Below are 21315 nucleotides of genomic sequence, written 5' to 3'. Positions count from 1 at the left end.
AAGAGTTCCCTCCTCGCTTCGTTGGATATGTCCTCCTACACTCCTGTCTGTGACTAATTGAAGGAGTATGTACGCTTTTGCAGGGACAATGATGTGCATTTAAGGTTTTTTTATATCTTATTTTTGAACGTTTCGTACAGCACTTTTTATTTTTTCAAGAAAAGTGCCACGTAAACTATTGTTTTTAAGCAACTGGTCAAAACTGTGCAGTTTTTATGGGTGGTTTTTGGAAACGTGTGTCTAATATCTCGCCCTTTCCTTCAGCTGCTGCTGTACCCACCTGCATGTAGTGCAGTGAAAGTTTTGCACAAGGTCATAAAGTCAAAGGTTATGCTAATTTAAAGCTTCATATTTCACTCTGTGATACCATAATTAACAGTTTTAAAAAGCTCCTCATGTTTCTCACACTGGTGCTCTGTGCAGGCCCTCATACAGCCTCCGCCTGAAGCGACTCAGTCGGCTCTGTCCCTTTAAGAAACCCCGCCCCTACAAGCACGCTTGCTTCTGATTGGCAAACGTGGCGAGCAGAGCCGTTGAGCAGAGTGGCGGAGTGGAAAAGATTTCCGATGCAGACTGAGCTGCTGGGTGGGCGTGTCCTTGAACTGTGCCGGGGGCAGGAAGTTCTGCTCTGTCTCCACTTTGTGACATCACAAAGGGAACCGCTGGAGAAGTCTGTCTGAAAGCAAGCATTCACAGCAGCCTGCAGACTGTTTTAGCAGGGGATTACTCCAACATACTTTTACCTACAGATTTGAAACTTCACCCATGTTTAGTCTGAACATCCAACATTGTAAGGTTGTGCATAAATATGTCTTAAAATGTGAAACAGCCTACACTCTCTCTTTAAAACACCTACTACGATATGCACTTGTGTACTTTGTGACACCACAGGGGGGCCACAGCAAAGCAGTTTTCTCCCAGTGTCTTTCTTTCTTCTTGTTAAATATGAGAGCTTCTCACTTGTTTAGGCCTTAAACATCTGAGACAGAAGAAGCTCTTCTGTTAGTCTGACGTGTCACGAGCCGAAACGATCTGTAACCACTGCTGAAGTTCAATCCAAGTCTCACATGAGAATCTTAAACTAATCCAGACCATTGCCGCTGCACTTCAAGCCATCGCAGAGAGGAACATGAGGGAACTGAAATAACCAATTATTTCAAATCACTGAGCTTTATTACTTTAACTGTAAAACATGAGATTTATTTGTTCTGTTATATTTGTTTGAACATCTGCCTGTAAAAAGCTTTCATTCTTTCTCTCTCTTCGTTTTTATCTCTCTTTTCCGTCTGTCGTCCCGTTGCAATTTCATTTTAACTGGATTTACTGGCGTGACCGATGAGAGGAGAACAAAAACAATGCAGCTGCATTTTGGGGTAAATCTATCAACATTTCTCTTTTCAGTCCGGCCGTCAGAGTGTCAGGACCGAGCAGCACTGAGCTAAAGTCTCATTTGTGAACTGGGGCGATGAAAAAGCCATTTGCTCCCATGGAAGTCAGCCTCATTGTTCTTTGTGACTGCGGTCAGTACTGATGGCGACACTGAATGATGAGGCCATTGGCTGAATTAATGCCCTGATCTGGCAGCCCAGAACTGGCACAATTATTTGTATGTCTGCCTGTAAAATGGTTCAGCTCCACTTTAAAGTTGCTCAGCAGTGAAGAGACGATGTTACAAAGGCAGAGAGAGAGAGAGGAAACAAGGGCGACAGAGAATAAAAAAGGAGACAAGAGAGGAATAAATCAACGGAGAGTAAACATGGAAGCAGATTGCGAAAGACGTCCTCACCTGGTATGAAGTCCAAGATGGGGTTGGGCACTGTGGTGCCTTCTGCTACAGACAGATGGGACAGTGAGAGGGAGGTCAAAGGTCAGGTGGTTCGGTCACAGATGCCAACACATAAATAAAACACCTCAGTTCATGAGAAATTAATAGCAAGCTTTCGTGTCGGGTTACACTGCAGTCCGGGAGATATTACAAAAGCTAACAAGGCTAAAGGATGCAGCTTTTTATCTTTAGTAAATCCTTCAGAAAATAGATCATGTGTTTGATGATGTGTCTGTTACATGAATAAAATCATAAATACAGGCATGAAGAAAGGTAGGAACATAGTAAAGGGTTTACCCGTCACTGCGTCGTAGTCGTCGGTCTCCGCAGCACAGTCCTGTTGTCCCTCCTCACACTTCGTACCCGGGGTCGTACCGGGGATGGTGATGGGCGCCGTGGTGGTCGCTCCGAACGTGGTCATGGGCAGCGTGGAGGCGATGGGAGTGGTGGGAGGGGCTGTAGTCGTGATGTCTGAATATGGGAGACGGTTAAAAGACAGTTTGTTATTTGAAGGAATAAACAGTGAATTTCCTGCATGATGCTTCAGTCAGTTAAACAGACAGAAAGGTCAACAAAGAGTATTAGAAGGACATTAAACTACACAGTGTAAGCAAGAGGACAATCATTCATTACATACTAGACATGAAGCTATCGGTTTACAATGTGTGTGTTAAAGTGAGTGGCTTTCTTCAGAGTAGAGAACTGGATCAGAAGTCTGTGAAGTATTGCAGCTATGAGGTATTTTTAGTCGCCACTACTGTAAGGATTTTTTGCAAGGATTTTCCAGAACCTTTTAAGAACATCAGGAACTTCCTCTTCCAAAAGAGGAACCAGGATTTAGCGGGTACACCCACAGATTCCTCGCTAACGGGGAAGTGTTTTCTGATGACATAAGCAATATGAGAGCGTTTGCAGCGATGAGTGTGCAACAAGAAAACTTGACTTTATTTTCCAACTGTTTGCTGTCACATAGTAACCAGAAAAATGCAGCTCAATGCTGCAGAAGGGAAAAAACAAGCTGCATGAAATCAGGGGTTTTCAGTGCTTGCTTAACTGTCTTAAAGTGATAATCTCGACTTTCATGTGAATAAATGTCTGTTAAGTCTCTATCTATCACTGAATTAGGTAACACAATGGTGACTGAGCCTATGGCCCACTGATGAAAGCCTTTGCATTTGCAGTATTACAGACTGGTTGTCTGTGGCGACTTTTGCCCAGTTAGTGACGCGTTTTCCATCAGCCAGCAGTGGTTGGTCTGCCAGAGAGGGTAGGCGGAGCTAAGCGGCTGCTTTTCCGCTCTCTGCAAGTGTTGCGAGTAAACAGTAATCTACTATGGCTGAACAAACAAAGAAAAGATGGATGACTACAGATACAACTTCAACAAGAAGTGAAAATCCAAAGAAGAAGAAACAAACTCGACGCTCAGATGAAGCAAACAGTCGGAAAAGGAAAGCGACCGTCAGCCAGGAAAATCAAGAGTTACAACCGGAGCCAACCGTGGACGTCACACATGCAGCACTGTCTGGATATCTGGGAAGTGTGCTCCCGCAATTACCGCTTATCACCACAGGTGGCGCCAAGGAGAACGAAACTGAAATCTTCAAGATTAGCACTTTAAACCTGCTCATTATTAGTTGTTATCAGTCTAATTAACCTGATATTTACGGGTCCTTAGTTTTAGAGGGAATGCATAAAAGAAACAGTTTGACAGGGATGAGGGAACCATTGCAGCTCAGATGGACACAGTTCTTGCTTGTTTCACGCCATAACAGACTTAACATGTCAGAAAAACAGCTGTTGCTTTTACTCAAATGAATCTCCACAGCTCCTTATATGTGCTGGAAATGCATGTAGGACTGTGCAAAAGGGATTTTTGATCCTCCTTGCTGGTAAATCTAAATGTGCCTATGTTTAGCACGCTTAAGATTTGCAGAAAGGGAGGAAGTTGGGCAAGATCCATTGGCAGTAGCAGTGAAACTAAAAGGAGAGGGGCCTGTGACGAAGCATGACGCGTATAAAAGCAAAGACAGTTAGAACATTTAAAGGGCATCTCTGCATTTTAACGACATCTGAAGCTTTATAACATCGTTGGTTTTGTATCATCCCTGCAGGTGAATTGTGACTCACTCGGGGAAAGAGATATTAGAATGAAACTCGACACTCATTCACAATCCTGCTGCAAAAACTCAAGTGTCTCCATTTTTCGGTGGACTAAAGAAGAGCGGGGCCTCTTGTTCCCCATCAAGGACCAAAGTAATAATGACAGAAACTCTTGTATCTTGTTAAACTCCAGCATGCACCTGATGTCTGATGATGTGCTTTTATGGAAATGCAGCAAATTGAAGTTGAATTAGCATATGTAGACTGTGTGGAAATCACAGATGGCCTGCATGTAATTAAACTCTGTAGGAAGGAAACATGCTTGAGTGGGATGGAGGTTTGCTCTGACAGCGTGGATGTCAGGAGATGGTTTCGCTCGTAGCCGGAAGCTGTATCAGCAGTTCTGTCATCAGCAAACTCACAAACAAACTGTTGAAAGTGATAAACAGATCGTGAAGCTTGTTAGTTTTTGTCAGCTTCAGTTGGCATCTCGATGTTTGTGTGGAGGAGATTTGTCTCGCAACATCGCCCTCAGAAACACTTTTTAGGAGTTGTTCAATTAATCCAAATGAAAAGTCTAATTAAGTCACTTAAATGAAGAATCTTACACAAAAAGGCTTTTAATATTAACTTCAGACTGCTGGTAGTGAGCATATACAGCGCATATAAGGAGACTATGATTTGGATAATTGGTACTTAATTGCTATTGAGGGTTTGCCTGTATCTTTAAGAGTCTGTCTCTGTGTGCAGAATGCATCTGTTAGTCTTTAAGTGCACACGTGTTTACGTGCTCGTAGAAGTCTGATTAAAGTGTCATCAGCTTCATCAGGGACAAACACGCTTCTTCAAACAACACATTTCTTTGGCTTTCATCTGCTTCCATATGTACACATACAAAGACACACATGCACACTCTTAAAGACACAATCTCGAATATTTCAGCTTCGTGCTCTCAAGCGCCACCCACTGGCGATAATCAGTAATTACGGGAGCACACGGTTGCTTTCCTTTTCAGACTGTTTGCTTCATCTGAGCGTCGAGTTTGTTTCTTTTTCTTTGGATTTTCACTTCTTGTTGAAGTTGTATCTGTAGTCATCCATCTTTTCTTTGTTTGTTCAGCCATAGTAGATTACTGTTTACTCGCAACACTTGCAGAGAGCGGAAAAGCAGCCGCTTAGCTCCGCCTACCCTCTCTGGCAGACCAACCACTGCTGGCTGATGGAAAACGTGTCACTAACTGGGCTACCTCATTCGGTGATAGACAGAGACTTAACAGACATTTACTTCAATTAAAAAGTTTGAGATTGTCACTTTAATGTTTCTCAAACTCACTGTAGTAAATACAATAAAATAATCAGGCGACTGCAGCGCCGTCTGTGATTCAGCACGCCCATTAGTCGCCTCATCTTAGAATTATAAAACAATTCTAAAAAATGAAACATGTTTAAAATTAGAAGGTCCTTAACATTGAGTTATCAAGAGTGTTTATTTGTTTGTTTTTTTGCATATGGATTAGTTAACTTTTTTTTAATTAAGAGGAGGATACTGGTTCATTTTAATAATGTGTTTAACGTAGGGGTGTAAGATGTTTTGATTGACACTTGAGTATCCTGATATCATGCCTTCTGGTCTGTATTGGTTATCAAAAACACAATGTTGATCTTTAATAAATGCTTAACGTGAAAAGTTTTATGGCAGTGGTTCAGCTTTCTGTTGTGTTTCAGCAGCGCGCAGTATTAAAATCGCTCTTCACCCTTAATTCACTCAGAAAGAAGCACACAAAGAGCACAGGTCTCTGTAACAGGCAGACAGTTCACCACCTTGCTCACAGTACTGACGTATATACACTGAATCAGAACCCCCGTATCATGATATGTATTTTGAATACACATCTCTAATTTAAAGCTCGCACAGACGCAGCATGTCAGCAGCTGTGCAGAACATTAGCTGCAGATTCTCTGTGCTGCTTCTCATCTGTCAACATTTCTCATAAACTTTACAGTAAAGACGAATGGGGAGATAATTAGCTGCTGAGAGATTTGGAGTTTTTGAAACCCCCAAATCCTGATTTTCAGACTTTTCAGGGGTTCTTTGAAGTTAATTAAGACCTCCAGGTGCCTCCTGTATCTCACAGAGTTAAAGTTTATCTCCCCCCTGCCTCACTCCTTCTCTACTCTCTGATCTTCTTGTCCCTTTGCCCTCATTCCATCCTCTCTCCCTCCTCTTCTCCTCTGCACTCTCGCCTGCTTTGGCTGATCTTTCTCCTTCTCCTTACAGGGCAACCAGATACTCCAGAGAGCCTCCCTCTTCCCTTCATCTGTTCCTCCCTCACCTACTGTGTGAGGTCGAGCCCTGCTCTCTCTCTCTCTCTCTCTCACACACACACACCATCCAGCTCTGACCACTGCAGCAGTAGAGATAGTAGCCTGCATGGCATCGTCAGCCCTTCATGAGCTCGCCCTCCCCTCCCTCTCTTCCTCTCATTAAAGTGCAGATAAGCAGCTTGAAGTGTAAGCAGTTCACTGTTAATGACTGATCGGTTGGCTGACTGAGGCCAACAACACATTAATGCAAATGCATCTTAAAGTGCTGTTTACATGTTGAATGTTTTCCTTCTGCACTGGAGTGTAGGTCCGCTCTCCTGAAATGTTTTGGCTTCGACATAAAATACACGAAAAGGGTTCTTCAGCCTTAAGGGCCACCGTAGTTTTTGAGCTACAGCTCACAATGGGAACATGTTTTTAAGACAGTAGTAGTGTGCTATTTTAATACAAGAAGTAACTGAACTCAATCCTCAAAGAAATTTGACGTAACTCGTCCCAATGAATTAGCAGTAACTCAGAAATGATTATAGCGGTTCTTACTCATTCAATTTGAGTGATGCTAACTTTTGGAACACTTTGAGTTGCAGTAATTGATTACAGTTAGTTAACTTATTTAGTGTAAATTGAGATCACAGCATTTTTAAACCCCACCCGAGGGCTGCTCCGACGCAGAGTGGCCAGTTTTTACCGGTTCAGAAGAGCGCGCACAAGAGAAAAAGGAGACAAAGAATCCTTTGTTTCCAAAAAAAATCCCGTCCACCAAAGCACGATTAAGAAAAATCCTCGTCCAAACAAAAACGCAAAAACACAACAGAAACGCTGTCACGAGAACGCCACACCAACAGGCGGCGATATAACCCGGTCATAGAATCGCGACCAGTCAAAAGTCTCAAAAAATCAATCCTGACGCCTCTGTTCCTCATCGTAATAGACGAGTAACTGTACATCTGTGTGTAAACACTCCTGTCAAGCATCACTGTTTCTGTCACGTCCGTCATTTTGCAAGGAATGTCGCCTCCTTTGTGACGTCTCACAAAGGAGATAACGGCGCACAGCCTGACGTCACGAGCCAAAAACGCCGTTTACCCCGTCTACACGTCTCCGTGGAAAGGGAGTTTCTACAAGTCTTCTACTAGTTTACAGAAGATCAGTTTTCAGTGACCTAAAACTGTGTGGACGAAAGGACAAAACGCAGAGAAAAAAGCTACATTTTGAAAAATACCCATGTATGTGTGGACATGGCCTGCAGCGTCCGAGCTGCTGGATTAGGTTAAACTTCTAGGATTAGATTAGATGTCATCTCGACGTCTGCAGTGATAAACTAAAAATGAATATGCTGTTGCCGTAACTGAATCCTTGAGCCGAGCAAGAACCAAGAAGAGCTCTGCCAAAGCCAGAAACCACAGGAGTGTTCTGCTTTAATATCAGCCTCCTTGTTATACTATGATATTAAAATGTAATATGATGAGACAAAGTGCCCTGGGGGTGGTTTGCACGTTCCCTTCTTGTGATTGTGTGCGTGTGTAATAATAAAACCTAAAGTAGAACTGTGTGTTCACTCTAAGTTTATACTACTGGATTAAATTAGATCAAACAGACAATCTTCATGCAAATAAACAAAATCAAGAGTTCTAATCTCACCTAGTGTTTTTAAAGACACGATCATTAATAAATCTTTTCAGCTAGGAAGAAAACGTGTTTGCTTCAAGTTTTATAGGCCGACACTCACCGTCCAGTTCGCAGCCCAGCAGCTCCAGGCGGAGGCCCAGGCCCTCCGTGGTGGCCCTCTCTGGGTAGATCCTGACGAAGCGGGTCAGGAGGGGACCCACCGACCTCAGCTCTGGGGTGTCCTGGTTCTGGTTCCCGGTGAATATCTGAAGTGGAAGACGGGGGAGAGACACGTCAGGGCCTGATGGTATTTAACTTGACTAAAGAGAGGGAATAAGTCAAGAGCCAAATATGTGTCTTATATAAACCCGACATTAACTGAGTTATTTGGGAGGTTTTAAGGATGAATGGCTGGAGCTTTAAAACAAAGTGGGCAAACTCTGATTCAAGTCGGTGCAATTTCTAACTGCAAATAGTCAGTGCTGTTGCTCAGAGTATCAGAGAAACAGGACGCCTGCACATTCCATCAAAGCTAAAAATGTTCAAAGACCTTTTGAATGGAATTTGAGTTTGATTCATTTAACGAACATGAAACTATAAAAACAACTCAAGAGAGACGAGCAAAACACCACAGTGTAATTTTAAGAGGAATTCTGCGGCCTTGAAATCTTTCTACTTCAAGATGAATCAGATCAATGATAAGGTTGTAAATCACAGACACGTGGACCGGTCTGACTGCTCTGTAAAGCCACGTCGCCGGACAAGAACAAGACCAACAATGCCGTAAGCCTGCTTCTGATCAAGCGTCTGTCACTTCGATAAGAAGCTGAAACTAAACGAACGCAGGAAACAAAGGAAGCCAGGAAATCAGAACCAGAGTCCATCCTTTCAGAGTCCACACATGAAAATGGTTTCCGTCACACTGGGAGCAGAGCGGCGGGACAGGAACACCAAAAGCACTCCTGGCTGTCTGGACTGCTGAGGTTTGATCCGCCTCATTTAACACACCACGTTTTCTCTCTTGAGAATATGACCCCCCCTGCAGTCTCCCTCTTCTCTTTTTTACCTGTTTGCTTCAGGTAAAATCATCACTTTAAATTATCAGCAGATCATCTAAAGACACTGGTTTACGTTTTATGCTTGATCCTAACTTTTCATCTCTTCTCAATTAAACAGTCTGACTGAAGCAGACAGCCGGTGATCGCTCCTTTGTGTGCAGACGAAGCGTCAAATGACGCGTAAAATCGCCCTTTTTCTGTGAGCGCGAGTCTGAAGCAGAGTTCACAACCACCTTCAAGATACTTGTTATCTCCAACTGGTGCATGAGGCTTTAAAATGTCATGGAACTTGAATGTCTGACAGCCCACCACTAACATTTTAGTCCCGTCTCGTCTCGTTAACGAAAACAAAACAAACATCTTCCCGGATCAATAAAGAATTATCTTATCTTGTCAGAGTTTTTATTATCAACGATATACTTTTAGCTCGCTTTAGTCTCGTTTTTGTCACAGAAAAATGGTCGTTGACGAACATTTATTGTCATAATTTTCGTTAACGAAATTAACACTGGTTTGCATGTTCACAAAGTACAAATTTAGATGGAAGTTTCAAATACAGTTTAAATGGTAAGATCAGATCAGCTGCTGTGGAGGTGTACGAAACTGTCTTTCCTGCAAATACGAGGCCGTAAGGAACATAATGTACATTAAAGCTACTGTGAGGAGTTTTTTGATGGTCACGAAACAGACTGAAATTAATTCTGATGACTCTATATGAGCTACAAAAGCAAACCAGAACATCAGCGACAAGATTGATTATTTCTACATAGTTATTTTTAATGCCTGAAGCTGCTGGTGGGGGGGGGGGGGGGGGGGGGGGGGGTAGGTGTCAGACGAAGTGATTAACTGCACGCTGCCTGTGTTTACATTTTGCAGGGCAAACATGTAAAGTGAGTGAAAGCAGGATAAGATTTTTTTTTTTAAAAACACCACTTCCGCATGTATGGGACAAATTAGCAAAGAGATAAGAAGTACGGCTTTGTCCACAGGGGGCGCCAAAATCAACACAAACCGAATGGTCCTCACAGGAGCTTTAAATGTATGAATTAAGTAAAACATTGTGAAAAACGTAAAACCATTTGAAACATCTCCGAATTGTGTCATAATTGTTCCCCACCTGAATTGAGGACGTTCAGGTGGGGAACTAAGGACCCTGGGAAATTAAACATGGTCCAAACACATGTTTTGTGTGTACTGTCTTTTGAATGCTCCTTTTAACATGCTAACTTCATACAATATTCTGTTGTATTTCTTTTTAGGATTAAGCTTTTTTTAACCTTCCACTCTAGCGTTAAACATCACAAAAGTGTAAGCTCAGTGTTTGGATGTTGCCTGCTGAAATGCATCCTGGGAGTTGCCAGGAAGTTTTTGTACCTTCGACTTTCAATCAAAGAACCTGATTGTTTTCCAACGCTTATCTTTTCTTTTCCTGGAAGCATGTTTTGTGCAGTGCATGTTCAACTGTTACATGAAACACAAGTGTAAGGTAAGATGCTCTAATGCATGAGCACATACAGTAAGTAGAGTGTGTAAATGTGTAAGCCGAGCCGTGTATTAATGCATGTACCAGCCGGGGCCTCCCTGAGCCTTTCCTGCCTCGTCTTTTGAAGCGGTTTTATAAAAAGACACAGGAAACAGAGCAGAGACGCAGAGCGAGGGGACAGAGGAGCATCTAGATCTCCGTCTGCACTAAATCAGCAGGAGTCTGACGGCTAACCCCGTCCTCCGCCCCGCCATCTGGAACGCATAGAGGAGGATGTCGCACCAACGGGGCCGAGAGCCGAGGGGAGGAAGTGGAGTCTTGAAAGCAATGACATGAATTTCCTCTCGAGGATCAGACACAAAGTCACTAAAACCTCCAAGAAGGGATGCAGAGCGTGACTGAGACGGGTGGGATTTGATTTTTTTTTTTAAATCTTTGCGGGTAATCTGGGATGTTTTACATTCTTCTATCTTGTCTTTAACTTTAAACAGAGAAGAGCAGAGCTGCGATGCTTTCTGTACATTTCTGGAGAAGTTTTATGATCTTTAGGTGGCGCTAATTTCCTCATCTGTTTAGTCATTGTGGCCATTTTAAAGTCATTTAACCACACAAGCTCTGAGAAAGGCATATTTATTTTGTATACACAGGAAGTGAAAATGCTTTCAGTTGGATGATCATAATCAGTTTAGTGACACTAATGGCTAAAGTGACTATAATGCATTCAGCGTTTATTAAAATGGTGTTGGAGGCTCTTAAAAGGGTTGTTATCTATATTATAATGGATGTCTTACTGAAAATATTCATGTATTAGCTAAAAAATACAATAAATATGATAAGGTACAGCGTCCTCTATATATAGCACTTGAGCAAGGTTAACAGTGACAGGGCAAACAGAGATGGTAATGAGATGATGGATGGAGAGGCTATCTTGGTCCTCTACAGCTACGGGAGGTGATTGAGGTTGACTCTGGGGGAGAAGCTGTTCCTCGGTCTGTTTGATCGGGCTTTGATGGCTCTATATCTCATCCCTGATGGCAAGGGGTAAATAATCTGCGACTCGGGTAGCCTGCAACGCTGTTGCTAGCATCTTGTGAAGACGGCTAACGAACACACTAGCTGTGTCTCAATTCGGGGGCTGCATCCTTTGAAGGACCTTGTCAGAGGATGAGTCATTTGTGGCCTGCGTAGGACGCTAAGGCCGAACTTGAAATGAGACGGTCTGGTCTACGGGATTTCCTGTTCCTGTGCGTCACCAGCTGTTCCCCCTTTTACCTTTGCGTCGTCACCAAACGTGGCTCCTGTTGCCAAGGCACCTTTCGTTTTGTATCGCTATCTATTCCACTGAGCTGAAACCAAAAACTTTTACATTTAAAAGTGTATTCCTCTGCGCTTTAAGAGTCCACCATCTCCTTTGATCTGGCACGCAATGAATCTCAGAATGAATCTCTTAATCACTGAAAAGGAGGACGCATTTGTCGGCCGCATCTGAAGGAGCCCTCGAGATGTGACAGCCTTCGACGCGCCGCCGTGACGCAATCAGCTTTCAAATACGTCCTTCGAAGGATGCAGCCCCTGCACAGCGACTGTCGGGGTTTGAGAGCACAGTTTGTGCTTCACATTCCTGTGTGCTGGTTTAGCACCTGGGCCAGGTTCTTCTTTGCAAATTGTTATGTTATTAACACACAAATCTTACTTTAAATCGTAACACATTGTGATTTTACATACTATAATATTTGTGGTACTTTTTCATGAGTAATAAGGGCAAACAATTGTATACCAGAAGGTGTTTTATAAAGGAATCATCATCACGTCCAGTACAGACGTTTAGTAACTCTATATGTGAACAAACCTCTAAAACCTTTATGTTTTCATTTGTAGCCTGCGTTTCTGTTTGTGCCCTACATCCACGCTTCCCTTTGAAAGCTTCTCATATGAAGTGTTGTTGAGTGCGTCAAACAAAAGCATCCAGCAAACAGTCGCAGCTCGTTTGAATCAAAGTCTATAATTTGGGTGGCAAACATTTCATTCCAGGAGCGGCGCTGCGGCCGGGCGAGCGCCTGCCTGATGGCTTCCAGGAATTACACATTACAGCACGAGGAGGTTTATTTCATGTCAACAACATTTTATCCCTCTCCTGTGCAATTTACTTTCTGCTAATCTGTGTTGGCTTTCATCGCCACAGTGACGCTGATTGACACAGAGAGCAGGGATACGGTATGATAAAGAAAGAAAGAGAGGACGGGAGGGGGGCTAAAAGTGGAGGAAAAGTAGAACAACAACAGTGGTGGAGTCCACATGAGACCTTTCACATCATGGCTCATTTACCAAATGTGCAAGATGATAATGGGCCATAAGTTTGTGGTGTGATTGGTATGTGCTTATCTGTTTACATGTTGTTTTTAAATTATAAATACAACTGTAGAGACAACTAAATGTGTGCAGCATTTATGTCGAGACAAGTTTCCCCACAGTTTATATTAAAAGTCTGTCGTACCGTATCGTATTATATCGTATCGTACCATATAGTGCCGTATTGTACAGTATCGCATCATACCGTATCGTATTGTATCGTATCGTGTCATACCGTACCTTATCTAACCATGCTGTATCATACCGTATCATATATCGTTTCATATCGTATCGTATATCGTACCGTATTGCACTGTATCGCACCGTACTGTATCATACCGTATCGTACCGTATCATGCCGTATCGTATCGTATCGTGTCATACCGTACCTTATCGTACCGTATCGTACCATGCTGTATCATACCGTATCGAATATCGTATTGTACCGTAACATATCGTACCATATAGTGCCGTATCGTACAGTATTGCACTGTAACATATCGTACCATATTGCACTGTATCGCACCGTACTCTATCATACCGTACCATACCGTACCGTATCGTGTGGTATTGTATCGCATCGTGTCGTATCGTGTCGTGTCGTATCGTGTTGCATCGTGTCGTATCGTGTCATATCATGTCGTGTCGTATCAAATTGGCTTTAATCTCTGTTTGCGTTTTAAATAAATCTGCACATTAAGAAGCTTTTTTTTTACTTTTTGATGGTAACTTGATTTTGTACGTTTTGTAAGTCTAAAAGTTCTACAGAATGATTTACTCTTAATACACAATCAGAAAGTCTGACAAACTGATAATGATGATAATTAGATTTTTTTTATCTTAAAATGTGATTTTGTGTCATTCTTGCATTAGATATGTTTTGAACTACCTGTGACAGCATGCCTACACATGTTGAACCAACCTTGGGCCTGGTGGTGTTGTCCTCCTTGACAATAGCCCAGTCCTCTCCGTCCAGGCTGTGACCCACCCTGAACCTCTTCATAAAGACGTTCCTGTCCCGGTGTCTCCCTCCCTGGATCACCACGCCGCTCACCATCTTGTCCTGGCCCAGATCAACCTACCAGGGAGGACGAGAACAGGGGGAAATGGATGGTTTGATTACAAAACAAAACCCCAATTCAGTATCTGGCTGAAAAAAAAACACGGTAACAAGTCATCACTAAACAATTCAGCATTAAACCCACCTGTAGCCACTCGTTTCTGAAGGGCTGCTTGGTTTGCTGCCCGGTCCAGCCTGATCTCCCCGTCAACAGTCGAGAGTTTTCAGCCACCCAACCCCGGTCGGCGAACGACGAGGCGCTGATCTGAGCATCTGAGATCAGCCCTGAAACCATCCCCAGCATCCCTGAACATGGATAGTCTGTACGGAGAAAGAGAGAGAGAGACACAGTGGTGGATAAGTAAACTTTTGAAAGGCAGTGAACAGTCTGATAAGAAAGGCTACTGCCATCCTTATCTTGATACTCATTTGTTACAGTTGTGTGTGTTTAAAAAGACGTGACTTTAATGTCATTTATTCACATTTACACAAACATGATGCAGAGCTATTCAGCTATTCCTTCTGTTAAATCTACATATACCACTAAAATCTCAAATGTGTACTTTTTGCATGTCCATCTGAGAGTCGCACGTTGAGTAGCAGCTGGTAGCAGAATCTTTGGAAAACGTTCAAAGTCTGGTCTCATGGGTGTTTGACACTGACAGACTCGCCTGGTGGAGGGGAGGCTACATGGGGACGTGAGGTCAGAAGACAATCTGTTGAACAAGCGGACCGGTCTGCTCCCTCTGATGTTGCTCAGTTAGGACATATACTTGAGAATATACTGGATTAATGTGCGGTTTTCTCTGATTAAGAAAACTGAATGAGAGTCTGAAATATGTGGACACAATGGTCGGTGTTAAATCCCTTATCCAGAACAAGCTAGATGTAATACCCAGGCTCGGACAGTCCCTGTCTCAGTGTGATGTCTGTATTACACAGATGCTTCCAGAGTTATTTCTCGCTCTTTACCACAGCTCCCGAGGATGTCAATTCCTCCATAATGTGAATTTACAACAACTCAGTGTTCTTCGTGGAAACCCCCTACAGTAATGTCTGTGTGTGTTCTTGTGTTCTGTGCTTAAGAGTGTTAAATGGATTACCGCGGGTAGAAAAAAATGGGTTAAATGGGCAACTTTGAGGTTGTCTTTCATGTGTTTTAGCGGTTCTTTAAATTGAATGCTTTCAATATAGAGTTTGGTTGGCGTTTAAATTAAAGTCAACATGAGGATCAATTCGAGGTTTAAAGGTTAAAATGGTTAAAAAGGTTAAAGGTTAAAATGAAGTCCTAAATGGACTTTGCTTACAAAGTGCTTTTCTAGTCTTCCGGCCACTCAAAGCTGCTTTTACACAACATGTCACATCCACTCATTCACACACTGATGGCAAAGTGCCATTCTCCAATCAGCATCTATGCACATTCATACCCGATAACTGTGCCTTCGGGAGCAATTTGGGGTTCAGTGTCTTGCCCAAGGACAATTCGACATGTGACTTCGACATGTGACTGTAGCAGTCGAACCCCCAACCTTCCGATTGAGAGACGACCGACTCTACCACTGAGCCACAGCCGCCCAGTAAAGGTTCCTGATGCCATATGTTGTGCGTCGTTTATGGAAACCCCCTACAGTAACGTCTGTGTGTGTTCTTGTGTCCTCTCAGTGACATAAAAAAAATGGTTGACGGGCAAAAGTTTGCTTGTCTTTCAAGTTCTTTATCACTTTCTTAAATTGCCTGTTTTGTATCAGGAGTTTGGTTTGAGATTAAACAAAGAAATTTGATTAGATCACGTTAAAAATGAGGATCAGATTCAGTGTCACAGGTTATAGGAGCGACTCAGTCGTAGAGAAACTTCTTACCGTAATGTATGTTCCTGTGTTTCTGTGCTTAAGAGTACCAAATGTCCTCACAGCGGTTGAAAAAATTGGATATATTGGCAAGTGAGCTCGTCTTTCACTTCCTTAAATTGCATGTTCTTGAAATGGAGTTTGGTTTAGGTTTGAATATAGAAATTGGATGAGATTCAGGTGAAATGAGGATAAAATCCAAGGTACAGTGTCATGCTTAATACTTGCTCACCAGACACATACAAACACACACTTTCCCGGTTTCCCGCCTGTGTCGTTATATCACCTGAATCACCTGTCTAGCACTCCACAGCCTGTTCTCCTATGAGTAAGAGCCTAATATCTACTTTATGGAGCTCTCCTACTGAGAGTTGCTTGTAGCACATCAAGGACTGAGGTTTATATAATGTTAGAGGATGAGTAATGAGGCAGCATGATTTCCCTTCCCTGCTCTGTAATGAATAACGGCGTCCTTCTGTGGGAGTTTGGGCTCGCCTTGGAAGCGGTGATTATTTTAAATCAACAGAGAGCAGCAGGAGGTTCTCGTCCCGCAGCCAAAAAGATGTTAGTTTGATTCACGATGTGCAAAAGCGAGAAAATGTCGTTAAAAGGGGAAAGTTTATGTTACGAAAAAGAACAGTCGGGCAGAGCCAAGAGCAGGTAAAACTTTTAAAGAAGTGTTTTGACTGTCACTTATTTCCTCCCGAGTGCGAGCCGTTTCAAAAGTTGACTCAGTAAAGCACCTTTAAAAGAGACATTTCACAAAGTGCTCTTTTAAAGAAAAGAACCAAAGCAAAGCAATAAAAACATTTTAAAAGTTACAAAAATACAACATTTAAATGTTGAGATTAATAAGATTTATACCCTTAGTGTTTGTAAAAGTGCATCCCAGGTTTAAAGATGTGCATGTAATCGCTGAAACAGGATCCTTTTCTCTTAAATTATTTTTGTTTTAAAGTTTATTATTTATCATATTCAAACACCACTTTAACATTGATTTTCTTAATGTGTGTAGTTGCTTTTATTTTGTCCTTGCAGTAGACTTTGTCCTGTGTGTTTTCTTAAATTGTAAAGTGTATTGGGACCACGCAGCAGGGTGATTTTGCACCGCAAGTAAAACATATTGATCAGCTGAAGACAGTCGATTTTGCATTTGGGAAAGTAAGTCAGAAGTTTAACAAAGAAGTAGTTAGTGTTTGAGAAAGTTCCCTGATTGTTAGAAAACGTTAATATGCAGGGTGAAGATAAAACGCTCCTCAGTCTCTGTTTTTTACATTCTTAGTAATATTTTGTAAATCAGAACTGGAGGACAATCTAACTGCTGTGTCGTGTTGTAGTGCAGTGTCGCTGACGTTACCTGAGGTTCTGCAGCCGTAGATCTCAAAGCGCATACAGATGCCTTGCTCCCAGGTCATGGGGCGGATGCGGATGTAACGAGCCAGAGTCTGTTTGGGGAGGAAGGCGTGAACCTCGTCCGTCGGGTTGCGGTTCCCCTCGAAGATCTGAAGATGAGACAACACCAACAATTAAGAATTGTATTACTAATTTATTCTGTTGGTGTTTACAGATATGTTACTGTTACTGGAACTGCTAAGAGCTGCTGTTTACTATACTTTTACAATGTTACTACCTAAAACTACTACTACTACTTCTGCTGCTTTTATGAACACATCTCCACTGAAACGACTTCTACCGGCGCTTTAACTAACACTGCCATTATCAACAGAGCGTTACTACTGTCAATGCTTCTTACAACAGCATATTAGGTCCATTATTATTATTTTCTCTGCGCATAAGAAGCAGACTTCATAGCAGAGAAAGATTGATGCTCCCTGTTTGCCCCAGGGGTTACCATCACACATGAAAGTTAGCCTATGCACTCATGACGTAATTAAACAAACCTGCATCACGGACAAAAATATACAAAACTACTTGGATGGAGGCTTGAACAACAAACAAAGACCCCCAGGTTGTGGCTGACTGCTATATTTAGTGTGTTACACGTTTGGGTGGGTGTCCAGAGAGGATTTTATGCACATACATTTGTTCCTCTTTCAGTTTTTGCAAAGTTATGAGATTACAATTAAAAGTCAAACATTTTTCTAGTCAGATTCTCAGAATTTTATGTGGCAAATTTTCTACTTTGATCTTGACATTGAGTTTGTATGACTACAGTAATAGATGCATAGAAGCAGCACTGTTCAGAAGTGTGTCACAGACTTCTTTCATTCTGTCTGACAAAAGCCTGCGTTATATTAAAGTAGTAAACTCCTCGGGCACAAATCTATGCTTTTTTTGTTATTGCAGAATCCAACATACAGTGAGATAGATTGCAACTGGCTGTTCAATATGAGGCAATCAAGCCAAATTTAGCACGCTGGAAAAACCTGTCAGTGATTTGATTTGGTGCTAGCGTATGTACTTGTACCACGTCTATCAATAAGTTGGTTAAAAGAAACTCTTACTGGAAACTTTCAATCAATCTCTTGACTGGTGTCACTTTCAGACCAGTGTCCCCTCCAGGGAAAGTGATCCTTATTTATATGAGAGCAGCTGGATCCAAAGCCCTCATTTCAGTCAAGGCTCAAGGATTCTTCCAAATGCTGTCAGCCTTGAAAACCATGGATGCAGCCTCCCACACTTCTCTACCATTGATTAGAATTCAGTGTCTTTCCTTTCTCATCAATATTAGATAGCTCCGGGTTGTTTCAGCATAAAACGCTCGTCATTACCTTCTGCTTCGAGCCCTCCTTCACGGTCACCCAGTCCTCTCCGGTGGAGCTCAGGTCCACTTTGTACGAGCGGACGTAGTAGTGCTTCTTGGTCTCTTTGGAGATCGCTCCCTGCGTCCCGATGGCTGTGACGAACCGGAGGAATCCCAAATCCACCTGGAAACATAGTAAATACAGTAAAGAGAGGTTAATGGGGAAAAGATCAAACAGGATTACAGGCATGATTCCCCTGGCAAGAGATTGACGTAAACCAATTTGTGTCCAATGAGACGCCTTCTTGTACTTTTATGTCCCTCCCCCATGAAGCACAGCATCTGCAAGCTAGCTAGCACTTGTGTCTAACTCTAAACACCAATCCATATCAACAATAAGCCTCCCTAGCTTCCTGTTTTCAAAGGAAACACTTAAATATGCACCATCAATTATCAATCTACCAGCTGTTTATGGGAACTTGAAGATCCAGATTGAGACAGCAGATGAGAAAAGCATTCTCCTCTTGTCACAAAGCACTTTAGACGTAAAATGAAAGCCTGAAGATACAAACGTTTTTAAAGCCTGATTTAACCCCAGTGTGCTCAAGCAAAAGGCTGTTTGTGCGGGGCAGATGTTTAAATGCCAAAGTGTGAAGCACATTTTCTGCAAAAAGGAGCATTATCTTGAGTTCCAACTTGGATGTTACAAACAGAATATAATGAGAAAGTTACTTAGTGTCGATTAGACATTAAGAGCCACAAAGTGTCATCCTGCAAATTCAACACTGTCTTGCACCATTATTCCCTTAAAGCATATGGGAAACGAGAGGCTCGGATCTCATTAATTATACTGCGATCCGTCCATAAGGAGACAGTGAAAAATCAGAGCAGGACGCTGAAGAGACAGGCAGCCCTATCTGTTAAGACAACCGCCTCCCTACCACAAGACCTTTACAGGAACATTATGCAGTCAGGATATACTCCTCTACTAAACTGCTGACAAGCGTTGAAAGTCATGAGTACCCTCCTTAATCGTTTTCTCTTCACATGTCCACTTAAACCTGCTGAGATGAGGTGCTGACAGCGTCAAAATCCTCTGGATCGTTTCCATTGTGGAAACCCTGAAGTGTTTGTCTGATATAAAAGTTGCAGTAAAAAGGAGAAAATTGTATAAAAAGGTGACTTTTCAAATATATTTCTGAGGTGTTTCCTTTTTGTTGACTTGAGGTGATGCTGCCTGGACCGAACCGTGCAGCAGAGAGCAGCAGGGCTGAGGAGACAGTGTCTGCCCAGTGGAGGTTAAATGTCTGGACTTTAAAACGTCTACTGAAAGTCTGCAGAAAACAAGAAGCCTGTTTTACAAAGAGAGTTCGGATCGGTCCGTAGCATTAGGCTAGTTTTAAATCAGCTCTTAAAGTAGTCTAATGCAAGTCCTAAACATACATAGACAAATTTCAAGCCTAAAAAGTTAGCCAAATTAGCTCCAAGCTAACTCAGAACTAAAATATATCCATGGAAAAAAACGGCCATTATTGGAAAGCTCTAATGCTGTTATAATGTCGCACTATTGTGTTCAAAGCTGTAAGTAGTATAAACACAGGGAATCTGAAAATCGTCAATAGTTAACTGCTTCCTGATTGATCAGCAGCTGAGAAGACAATGGATAGCGAACACTTTGAAGGGCATCGAGCCATATTTTAAGGTAAAACAACATATTTGATAACTCATTAGCAACACCAGCTAATGATAGCATTCAGCCAACTCCTAGCAAACATTACGGTATATTTACGCCTTAACTATGCTGTAACTAGGGCTGGGTAATATGACAATATATATTTGCCAAGTATTTAATTCACACAGGATGATCCAAAAATAGGCTTTACCATGTGGTTATTTCAAACAGACTAACTATTTGTTAAATTACCAGAAAAAAATGATATTGTGATATAAATCGTTATCGAGATATTAAAATTCCTATATCGTGATATAGGAATTTTGCCATATCACCCAGCCCTACCTTTGACACTAGAATTAGCTGTTGTCTTCTGATGTTCTTTTAACTTGAAATATGTCTCTCTAGATTTTAACTATCAGGGTTTTCAGTTGCTAAACACTCATGAAGTGGTGAAATGATTCAGATTGTCAGATGCCCTACTTTTATGCAACTTACAACTTTGAACACAGCAGTTAGGACATTATAACAGCATTCGATCCATCCACTCTGAGGGTGATGTCAGAGGAAAATGGCCACCGTGTGAATATATATCGAAATGTGAAAGAAAGTAATAATAAGGAAAAACGTCCTTAGAGGCTAACTGGGATGTTAGCAAAATTAATGAGCCCTGTAAGATTACGAAAGCACTTCCTAGCTCAGTTATTCCTCAGAATTTCCCATAAGAGTTGAATCCTCATGCATCATTTTTTACTGGACAGCATTGAGCAACAGAAGAATTTCATTGTCTTTCTGGAACCTGACTATTAGTTTGACCTGAGACATAGTTGTGAAACCGGCCCCTTGAGATAAACGGACAAGCCTTACGCCAGGCCGTGAAGGCCGCATCGAAAGGGGCAGATCGGAGTAAGCAGTAGCTTTGGCCGGAGAGAGATTATTGTCTCCAAAGTGAGCCGACTCAGTAGATGCAGAGGGCTGTGGTTTTGGGATACATTTAAAAGCCCACTTAACAGCCCTGATAATGTGTCTGCCCAGCACCCATCACCTCCCAAACACTGGGGCGAGTTTAGGTCTGCTTAAACCTTTTATCACCACGGAGAGCACCGAAATATAAGAGGCAGCACTCTGGATTATCACATAACATCCTGTGTATCAGAAAACTGTGTTCCCTCATATTCAACAAAGCAATCTCTTCCTGGAACGTGACGAAACGTGACATGGGATTGAGGTCATGTGTTTAATTTAGGCCTGTTGTGTCAGGGATACATGCGAGGTTTGAGCCCCG

The 21315-nt window shown here is 42.2% G+C and overlaps 1 protein-coding gene across 2 annotated transcripts in view; it reads right to left on the bottom strand.

Annotated features, from left to right (window-relative positions):
- Positions 1–21315, bottom strand: part of LOC138611307 (neuropilin-1a-like) — a 98340-nt gene that overhangs the window by 13143 nt on the left and 63882 nt on the right. Inside the window, exons 7-13 of one of the 2 annotated variants that reach the window (XM_069684332.1) lie at positions 18387–18542; positions 17012–17156; positions 13953–14128; positions 13670–13825; positions 7979–8123; positions 2123–2296; positions 1787–1831 (exon numbers count right to left, since the gene is read on the bottom strand). In XM_069684332.1, the coding sequence (XP_069540433.1) occupies positions 1787–1831; positions 2123–2296; positions 7979–8123; positions 13670–13825; positions 13953–14128; positions 17012–17156; positions 18387–18542 (997 nt within the window). The remainder of the gene's footprint in view (positions 1–1786; positions 1832–2122; positions 2297–7978; positions 8124–13669; positions 13826–13952; positions 14129–17011; positions 17157–18386; positions 18543–21315) is intronic. The other variant, XM_069684333.1, reaches the window with a different exon arrangement.

The sequence above is a fragment of the Semicossyphus pulcher genome, unplaced genomic scaffold (genome assembly GCF_022749685.1).
Source record: "Semicossyphus pulcher isolate SPU_LCO1_2020_fin unplaced genomic scaffold, fSemPul1.0.p SCAF_7, whole genome shotgun sequence".
Classification (NCBI taxonomy): domain Eukaryota; kingdom Metazoa; phylum Chordata; class Actinopteri; order Labriformes; family Labridae; genus Semicossyphus; species Semicossyphus pulcher.
The sequence above is the reverse complement of the archived record's forward strand: the minus strand, read 5'-3'. Positions and strand labels throughout refer to the sequence as shown.